Source organism: Microcebus murinus, chromosome 27, assembly GCF_040939455.1.
Source record: "Microcebus murinus isolate Inina chromosome 27, M.murinus_Inina_mat1.0, whole genome shotgun sequence".
Taxonomy (NCBI): Eukaryota; Metazoa; Chordata; class Mammalia; order Primates; family Cheirogaleidae; genus Microcebus; species Microcebus murinus.
Window position 1 is genome coordinate 6,281,917 of NC_134130.1, and position 9,496 is coordinate 6,291,412.

At 64.0% G+C, this 9,496-nt stretch overlaps 1 protein-coding gene across 2 annotated transcripts; it reads left to right on the plus strand.

Moving 5' to 3' along the window:
* Positions 1 to 933: 933 nt before the first annotated feature.
* Positions 934 to 9,197, plus strand: TLE5 (TLE family member 5, transcriptional modulator). 2 transcript variants are annotated; one of them, XM_012769351.3, is made up of 7 exons: positions 934 to 1,142; positions 1,961 to 2,058; positions 4,819 to 4,882; positions 6,073 to 6,117; positions 6,602 to 6,664; positions 7,895 to 7,969; positions 8,056 to 9,197. In XM_012769351.3, exons 1-7 carry the CDS (start codon positions 1,116 to 1,118, stop codon positions 8,272 to 8,274), a joined length of 591 nt encoding a protein of 196 aa, XP_012624805.1. In that variant the 5' UTR covers positions 934 to 1,115; the 3' UTR covers positions 8,275 to 9,197. The 2 variants fall into 2 exon arrangements, with proteins under 2 accessions (XP_012624805.1, XP_012624804.1); XM_012769350.3 differs by having other exon boundaries at positions 938 to 1,142; positions 8,053 to 9,197.
* The last annotated feature ends 299 nt before the right edge of the window (positions 9,198 to 9,496 follow it).

Genomic DNA, 9,496 nt, shown 5'->3' on the forward strand with positions numbered 1-9,496 from the left:
CCAGTTCAAAAATGACAAAGAATTTCAAAACACAACAGTAGAACATTAACCCAAATGCAATGCCTTCTGGGAGCCGTGCCCCCAGGGCAGACGGTGCAAACCCCAGGCCCTTTGCACTTGCTGCTCCTGCCTCAGGGACAGAGGACATCTGTCCCTGTCCTTCTTCAGCTCCTTTTTGGGGTCCAGGAGGCCCTCTCTGAATCCCCCTCCTCCATGGTTTAACCTGCACCTTCCTGGGCACCCTCTGCCCTCACCCCTGCTTGTTTTTCCCCAAAACTGTTACCACAGTCTGACCCTCCTGCCTGGAGTTTGACTCTTGTATTTGTGTCTAGTGTGACTCAAGGCCCCCCCTTCCCCCCCATGGGCCTGGCATACAGTAGGCGCTCCATAAATGTGCGCTGCAAGAGTGGCCCCCGTGAGGTAGGGGGTGTCCCCACTGTCTTTCTGCAGAAGAGGAAACTGAGGCTGAGCAAGAACCAGCCACCCGGCCAGAGCCAAGGTCACAGAGCATGTCCCTGGCACGCGTCCAGGTCGTGCCACGCCGAGCCGGCGGTTTAGATGGCGCGGCTGCGGGCGGGGTGGGGCGGGGGGCTTTCTTTGACAGATGGGGAAACCGAGGCCCGGCCGGCGGCCCGGGCGCCCCCCGCCGGGAGGGGCGGCGGGGGGCGGGAGCGCGCCCCGCCAAGGTCACCGCGCCGGCTGGCCCGGGAGGCGGGCCCGGGTGGGGATCCGCAGGCCTCCCGGGCGCGCGCGCCCCCCCCTCGGCGGCGCGCACGGGGCTCGGGCGGCGGCGGCGGCGGCAGCAGGTGGAGCCGGAGCCTCCGCAGCAGCCGACCGCGGCCACCCGGCGGCGCCGCCATTAGACAATAGCAGCGGCGGCCGCGGCGCGGGCGGCGGGCGGCGCGGAGGGCCGGGGAGGGGCCCGGGGCGCGCCGGGGCCGGGCGCGCGGGGAGGGGGCGCAGGAAGCGGGCGCGGCCGGGCGCGGGAGGCGGCGGCGGCGGCCCCGGGAGCTGCCGATCGGCGCCGGGACAAAGGCGCGGCCGCCCGGCGCCCCGAGCAGCCCGAGCCGGGGCGCACAGCCGAGGCGCAGCCCGCGCCCCCCGCCGCGACTGACATGATGTTTCCACAAAGCAGGCATTCGGTAAGCGGCCGCGCGCCGGCGCCCCCCGCCCTGCCCCCCCCCCGGGCCCTGCCCCCCCCCGGCGCCCCCCCCCCGGCCCGGCCCGTCCTCCCCGCCCGGCCCTCCCGCCGCCAGCTCCCCGACACCCCCTCCGGCGCCCGGTCCCCGGCTTCCGGCCTTGAGCGCCCCCCCAACGCCAGCTCCCGGCCTGCGCCCCCCCACCGAGACGGGCCGGGCCTGGCTCGGGCCTGGGGCGCCCCGGGAGCCCCGCCGCGCACCTCCGGCGCGGGGCAGCTTTCGGGGCCTGGAGTGGGGGGCATCGAGGGCGCACCCCACCCGGAAGAGCGCGGGACCCAGGAAGGGCGCTGGGAATCGGGGTGGCCCCCTCCCTCGCGAGGTTTCAGGCGTGGAGAGAGACCCCTCCCCCCAAGGGGACTTTGCTGGGAGGCCTCGCTGCACCCCAACTTGCAGAGGGGGGCTGTTTTAGGACGCGTTTCCCCCGCCCCCACCCGGGCCGCCGGAGCAGTCGGGGCGCTCGCCGGTGCACCCCCGCGGCGCCGTGGGGGGGCGAGGGAGGGCGCGCCCTGCCCCCCACCAGGGGCGGGCCTGGGGGCGGCGGGCCGGGCGGCTTTGGCGCACTCACCCCCCGGCTGCCCCCGGGAGAGGCGGGGGCAGGAAGCGGGGGCGGGGGCCGCGCCAGGGGCTGTAAACACCGGCCCAGGAAGTGGGGGTGGGGGCGCTGCAGCTGCGCGGCCGCCGCCTCCCCGCGCGAGGGCCCCGCGGGCGGGCGCGGGTGGGCGGCCCCCGCCTGGCCCTGACCCCGCCGCCCCTCCCCGCAGGGCTCCTCGCACCTACCCCAGCAACTCAAATTCACCACCTCGGACTCCTGCGACCGCATCAAAGACGAATTTCAGCTGCTGCAGGCGCAATATCACAGGTGAGGGGGACCCCGGGTTGGGGGGGTCCCTGCGCCCTGAGAAGCTGCCCCCCTTTCACTCCCCACCACGGGCGGGCGCGGGGGGCTAGACCTGGCCTGCAGGGAGACGGCACCCCCCCCCCCCCCCCCCCCCGCATGCACACACTTGCAAAAACGCACGTCTAGAGCGGCTCACGCGCCAGGCTCTGCCCTGAGCACGTTCCCCAGGTTGGATCCCTTTGGTTTTGCAAACAGTCCCATCTCCCGGATGAGAAAACCGAGGCACAGGAAGTTCGATGATTTGCCCAAAGACCCGACTGCGTGGCTTCAGGGCCTTTCCTGTCCCCATTGAGTAAAAGGCCTTCCCAGCACCAGAGCCGGGAGGGACCCCCTGCCCGCCCCCAGGAGAGTGCATGCTGCAGCCCGGCCCTGTCCCCCTGCCCGCTTTTGGAGTCCGGGTTTCCAGCCTGTGGAGCAGTTTGTCCTGGGCGACTGTCCCTCCAAAACCTAACCCCGCCCCACCCTCCTAAAGGGCTTGCCCCTGCGGGATCTCAGGGCCGGGAAGGATATCGTCTGGAAACCCGCGGGGTGTGCGCACGGCCAGGAGGTGGCAAAACTAAACCCAGCTTTGCACCCCCTCGTCCCAGTTTAAGAACGCAGGTGACCAAGCACTGTGCTGTGGAGGGGACACCTTGCCTGGCAACCTCAAGAAATCAGAGGCTGTACATAAATCCCAGTTGGCCCTTAGCCCCCCACAAACGGAAGTTTCCGTACCCCAGAAGTGTTTCATGAAGGCTCCTGAGTTTTCTCCAAGAAGGAAGAATATTGATTTTGGAGTGGTGGAGGAGGGATAGGGTCTTGCTCTGTTCCCTGGACTGGAGTGCAATGGTGTCATCACAGCTCACTGCAGCCTCCAACTCCTGGGCTCAAGCCATCCTCCTGCCTCAGCCTCCCCGGTAGCTGGAACTATAGGTGCAGCCACTGCACCCAGCTACTTTTGCTATTTTTTGTAGAGGTGGGGTCTGGCTATGTTGCCCAGGCTGATCTCGAACTCCTGGCCTCACGCAATCCTCCCACCTTGACCTCTCAAAGTGCTGGGATTACAGACGTGAGCCACTGTGTCTGGCTTGTGCCCATTTTAAAGATGAGGAAACTGAGGCAGTGACAGTTGGAAGGTACTGGAGCTCACGTCTCTGGCAGGCCCCAGAAAGTTTGTTGGGGTCTCTGCTTGCTGTGCCCACTTCACCGTGAGCCCAGGGCTGACGCCATTCTGGAGCCAAGGATGGATTGCTGTCACAGTGTGGTGTGACCTTGAGTGGGTTTTGGGGCCTCCATCCTCTGGGTCTGGGCTTCCCGATATCCAGTGAGGGGCCCTGCCACATTGAGGACACGCACAGGATCCACTGGCATTACAGGCCTAGGTGGCTGGATAGTCCTATTTTTCAAGAAAGAACAAAAAATTGACAGTTTAGGGTAAAACTTCCTGGTTTTTTTTTTTTTTTTTTTTTTTAAGAGATGGGGTCTTCCTCTGTCACCCAGGCTGGAGTGCAGTGGCATCATCATAGCTCACTGCAACCTCCAACTCCTGGGCTCAAGCGATCCTCCTGCCTCAGCCTTCTGAGTAGCTGGGACTATAAGTACAGCCACCATGCCTGGCAAATTTTATTATTTTTCATAGAGATGGGGTCTTGCTGTGTTGCTCCGGCTGGTCTCAAACTCCTGGCCTCAGGCGATCCTCCTGCCTCGGCCTCCCAAAGCCATGGGATTACAGTCATCAGCCACCGTGCCTGGCCCTGATTTTTTTTTTTTTTAATGGTGGCAGCAGATGTACATTTTTAAAGCAAATTAGCTACAAGTTTGTGAGGTCCCAGGCAACCCCAACTGTGTCTCACTCCGCTCTGGGGAGCGCAGTGCCAGGCTCCCAGGTGCAAGATTTCACCAGCGTTTATTGGGTGCCTACTGTGGGCCAGGAACTGTTCTCAAAACTTTTCTGAATTCATTGGAATCCTCACCACCCTACCCTGGGAGGTTGGAATGGAACAGAGAAGGCCCAGAGAGGTAGAGGAGCTTGCCTGGAGTCACACAGCGGGGAAGGAGCAGGGCAGAGCCGAGCCTTGGACCCAGGCCCTCTGGCCCTGTACTGTGGGGGGTGGGAGAGGGGACAATGAAGCCACAGCCAGGTCCAAGGGGCCCCTGTGCTGGAACTTTATAGAAAGAGCTTTAAAGACAGAGGCTTGTCTACACCTCCCCGTCCCCACCCCCAGTTCTTTTCCCGGACTGCCTGGCTGTCCCTGGCGGCCCTGCACCCTCTCGGCCTCTGCGCAGTTTCTGCTTGAGTCTAGAGAAGTCTCCCCCATGGTTGAGAGCTTGGGCTGCTTGGCTGTGTGACCTTGAGCCAGTTACTCAACCTCTCTGGGCGCCCATTGCGTCATCTGTAAAAGGAGATGACCTCGTCTGGGATGGTGAGAGGTGACGGGTTCCTCACATCTCTCCTTGACTCAGGGTCGCTCTGGCTCTCGTCATCGGGATTATATCTCCGCCCCCAGATCTCTCCGCCCCCAGATCTTGGAGGCTGGTTTCGTGCTCCCCGTTTTATACTGAGTCGCTGTCCCTGGCCCCACGTTCAGCGTTTGCTCCCCCCTCCGCCCCACAACTTGGCGGTCCAGGGAAGAGCTCATTTGCGCTTGCCGGGGACTGGAGGCCCTCGGAGCCTCAGTTTCCACGCTGCCCGGCCTCCGCCAATCCGCGTCTCCCCCTCGTCTCCCCCTCGTGTTTTCTCAGCCTGAAGCTCGAGTGTGACAAGCTGGCCAGCGAGAAGTCGGAGATGCAGCGTCACTATGTGATGGTACGGTCCCCTGGCCCCCGAGTGGGGGCCCAGACCCTCCTCCTGCGCCCCTGCGCCCGGCAGCCACCGCCACCGCCACCTCCCCCGGGAGTGCGGGCATTCAGGGCTGCGCTCATTCAGCCGCCCCGCTGGGCCCAGCCTGCCCTGCTGGCCTGGCAGCCCGCCCGGGCGGTGGCCGAGGTGCCAAACCGCCGGGCTGCAGGCTGGGCCGCCAGGTCCCCGCTGTCCTTGGCAGAGGAGGCGGCACCGGCTGGCTTGGCCAGGAACTGACGTGGGGAGCAGCCCCGCCCCCGGCCTGGCATCCAGCGCTTAACCCCTCCACGCCCAGGCTCTGGGAGGAGCACCCTCCTGGGGGAGGGCGGGGTGGGGGCCGCGACACCTGTCCCTGCTGCCTGAATCCCCTGCTCGGGCTCTGTGCCCGCCAGGCAGCGCTTTCTGCATCAAACCCCCTGCCTTGCCCACCTCTCCCCGCCGCTGCCCCGGCCCTGGCCTGGGCCTCACCCCAGAGCCCAGCTCTCCCACACTGGGGGGCGACACAGAACCAGACACCGACCCTCCCAGCCTGCAGGGATGGAGCTGGAGTCAGAGACAGTGGCACCTGGGACTCCAGGGGGTAGGGGACATTGCCCAAGGAAGACTGCATGGAGAAATGGGGCATTGTGTCTGGGGTTTTGAAGAATGAGTAGGAGCCTGCTGGACAGAGAGGAGGAAACCATGAACTTGGCTTTTTCTCCCCAGGGGTGATGGGGAGGCATGGGAGGGATTAGAGCAGGGGAGGGGCAGGGTCAGACCTGGGGCTCCGGTGGGTGCTGGCCCCAGAGCCAGAGCCAGCAGGCTTTGTTCATCCTCAGTATTTATAACCTGGGAGGCCAACTTCCCCGAGTCCCGGCCCACCTGCAGACAGGACATATAAAGGCAGGAGATTAGGTGTCCCGGAGTGTGGGGGGAGCCGGGCAGGGGGTGAGCCCCACCCACAGCCCCAGCGTCCCACCCCTGTCCTGTGCTCTCTGGGTGTGGGCGTCCCTCCTTCCCTGGCTTTCTGTCTCCCTCCCCCTGCTGCTCCCTTTCCTGCCCGCTCAGCTGTCTCTTGCTGTCTCCCTCTTTGTCACTCTCTGTCACTCCCCCATCTCTTTGTCTCCACGCCCCCCCATGCTTCCCCGCCCCCATCTCTCTCTCTCTCCCCCACGCAGTACTACGAGATGTCTTACGGCTTGAACATTGAGATGCACAAGCAGGTACGTCATTGCCCCGCCTCCAGACCCCCTTTGGGGACCCCCCCTCCCGCAGGTAGCGCCTGCCCCTTGGCCATGTACCAGGCAGCCCCGCCGCCCCTCCTGAGCTCCCTGCCTCTTGTTCAGGCCCCCTGGGATTTTCTTTCTCCCTCAACGGAAGGGACAGAGACCTTCCCCATGACTTGCCACCCCCACCTGTCCCTGCGTTCTCAGGGAGCGCTTACTACCCACGAGGCGCTGCGTGCGGTCCTGGGGAGCCGCCGAGCCCTGATTTGGTCCGGCTCCCGCGCTCTGAGCCACAGGCAGGGAGCCAGCTCAGGTCCCTGGGCCTGCAGAGGGCTCGGCTGACCCCTCCCCGCCAGGCCCAGCCCCTCTTAGAGAGAACCCCGAGTGGGTGGGCAGGCGGGTGGGCGGGCAGGCGGTGGGCGGCCCTGGGCGGGTCCGCACCTGCCACCCGCTTGGGGACTGAAGCGTCTGTGTGTTCCAGGCTGAGATCGTCAAGAGGCTGAATGGGATTTGTGCCCAGGTCCTGCCCTACCTGTCCCAGGAGGTAAGAGACCCCAGGGCGCTGGTCCCCCCCAACCCCCAGATACCAGCCCCGGCCTGCACCGAAGGAACCCAGGCTAGAGCGACCCTGGGGCGCCAGGGGTGGAGGGCGGCCTCGCCCCGCTGTGGAATCTCGGGCTCCGGTGAGTCATTTCAGTGGTAGGAGACGTCAGGTGCACCCGGGCTGCACCGAGAACTTTCCCCCTCCTCCTTTCTCTTGTCGCCCTCCCTGGACGCACGCAGAGCTCTCTGCGCTGCCTCGGACGGAGGATGAGGGGGTGCACACGTGCACAGACGCGTTGCGTGTGCACGGGGACACACGGTGCAGGCACACAGATGCACAGATACACACGTGCACAAGGGACACATGGACACACACACCCAGAGGGACCAGGCGGTGGCTTTTCTTCCCCTTTCCTGGGTTAGGAGACTCTTGGTGGGAGGCCCGCTTCTGCCCCGCCCCCCCTCCTGTTCCCTGCCAGGTTCACTCCTAAAAATTCGTCATTTCCTCTTTAATCCCTGCTCCTACCACGGGATTTTTCGGGTGCCTTACTTGCCCAGGGACAAGTCTAGAAGGACATGGTGAAAGCCCCAGAGAAGAGGGTCCTTGGAGCCCTTCAGATCTAGACTTGGACTTTCCTTTTATAACAGAGGCTTCCTAGGAGCCAAGGCAAAAAGGGAGATAGGTGGATTCTAGCATCTGGTGGCAAGAGAGGAAGACTTTTGGGGGATGTGTGGGAGGAAATGCCCTTGAACCTGGACTCATACCCTAGCCCCGTCAGAAGTCACTGGGCCTTCCCCAGCTGCGCAAGGAGAAGGGCTTAGGTTTTCACATCTCAGAGCCTAGTCTCTGAGCTCGGAGGATCAGGACTTCCCCGTACAGTTGGTCAGGTTGTGTGCTGCACACAACCCACATCCTTTACTGAGCTGCACGTGGTTTGCACGTGGGATGATCACGACCCAGGGTTTCTCTCGGACTCAACCCAAAGGCCTTTCCCCAGGTATCTGGCACCATGGTTCCCAGTTTGCCAGATGAAGGGACCGGCTTGGTGCCGAGGAAGTGGCCAGAGCCAGGCATTTTCTTTTGAGGCGGAGAGCCGCTGGGGTGCGGGGCAGGGGGACCCACTTGGTGGGGGGGCTCGTGCTGGGCTCAGTGTCCCCACCTCCCCCCAGCACCGCAGGGGGGACAAATCCAGACAAGTCACCTGCCTCTTCTCTCACCGGCCCCTTCCAGCACCAGCAGCAGGTCTTGGGTGCCATCGAGCGGGCCAAGCAGGTGACGGCTCCTGAGCTGAACTCCATCATCCGGGTAGGTCTGGGCACCTGCGCGCGGGTGGGCGGGGGCCGGGGACAGGTGGGCCCCACAGCTGACGCTCCCCTCCCGCCTTGCAGCAGCAGCTCCAGGCGCACCAGCTGTCGCAGCTGCAGGCGCTGGCCCTGCCCCTGACGCCCCTGCCCGTGGGGCTGCAGCCGCCCTCGCTGCCGGCCGTGAGCGCAGGCAGCGGCCTGCTGTCGCTGTCGGCGCTGGGCTCGCAGGCGCACCTCTCCAAGGAGGACAAGAACGGGCACGATGGCGACGCCCACCAGGAGGATGACGGCGAGAAGTCGGATTAGCAGGCGTCGGGGACGGGGAGGGTCGGGAGGTGGGGGGACAGAGGGGACACCGAGGCACGGAGAGAAAGGCATGTTTTAGCGCGAGACACAGCGTAGCTCGGGACTGGCTCCGCTCCACTCCGTAGTGTTTATTGTGGCCGCCCGCCGGCCCGGGCCCTGCTCTGGGGCCACCTCCTCGCTTTGTTCCTGTCCCCGGTCCCGGCCTCCTCCCTCCTGCTCCCCTGCAGCCCCAATAGGGGGATGGGTACCTGCTCGTGACACAGATGAGGCAAGCTAAGGCCTGGAGGGGCACGTGGGGGAGACCGGGAGACCAGAAAGGAGCAAAACCTAAAGAAATGCAGCACCCCGGCACTTCCCTGCTCCCCACACGCGTGACCGACAGTCGCCCTGGGCCCCGGCGCGCCTCAGCTCCCGCCCTGGCACTGCATGCAGACACAATGCTAGCTGCCCTCCCTGTCCTGGGCACCCGGAGTGTCCTCCCTGGGTCCCAGACCTCTCCCACTCCACCGCCACCTCCCGCCCCGCTCACCGCCTCCGCTAGTTGGACACCCCCCTGCCCACCCGGTCCCCTCCCCTCCCCGCGACAGGCGGGGCAAGCCGGGTGGGGGCAGGTGACCCAGGACTTCTCCTTCTCCCCTTCCCAAATAAAGATGAGGGTACTAAAGTTGTCTTGGTTTTTTTTTTTAATTTTTTTGTTACTTTTTTCTTTTTCCAGTATACTAGCTTGTCTTTAAAGAAAGGGGATATTAAAAAAAAAAAAAAGAAAAATGTTTAAAAAAAAAAAGCAACAGCCACACCTGTGTCTGTATATAGTCAGCTTTTGTTGTGCTCGTTCGTTTGATCTCTGCAGAGACGTGAACAATGCTGTATCGAGGGTGGGCTTAGCTGTGCCTTTCAAATAAAGATGGGAGAAGGTTCAGAAATGCGTTCCTGTCTCTGTGTCTGGGGGGGGGGCTCCTTTCTGGGGTGGAGGGGGCTTTCTTCCATCCAAGACATTCTTTGTTGCCGGATGGGACATCGGGAGTCCCAGGTGAGTTGGGTTTCTGCGTGTGGTTCACTTCCTTTCTGTGCCTAGCCCAGAGAGGGTAAGCTGGAGGCTTGGGGTCACACAGCATTGCCCAAGTGCGGGAGGGGTAGCCAGCCTTTTGACGGGTGGGCAGAGTGGCTCAGAAAGAAAAAGGGGTCACTGAGCAAATAAGGGACAGGGCTGGTTTCCATGCCC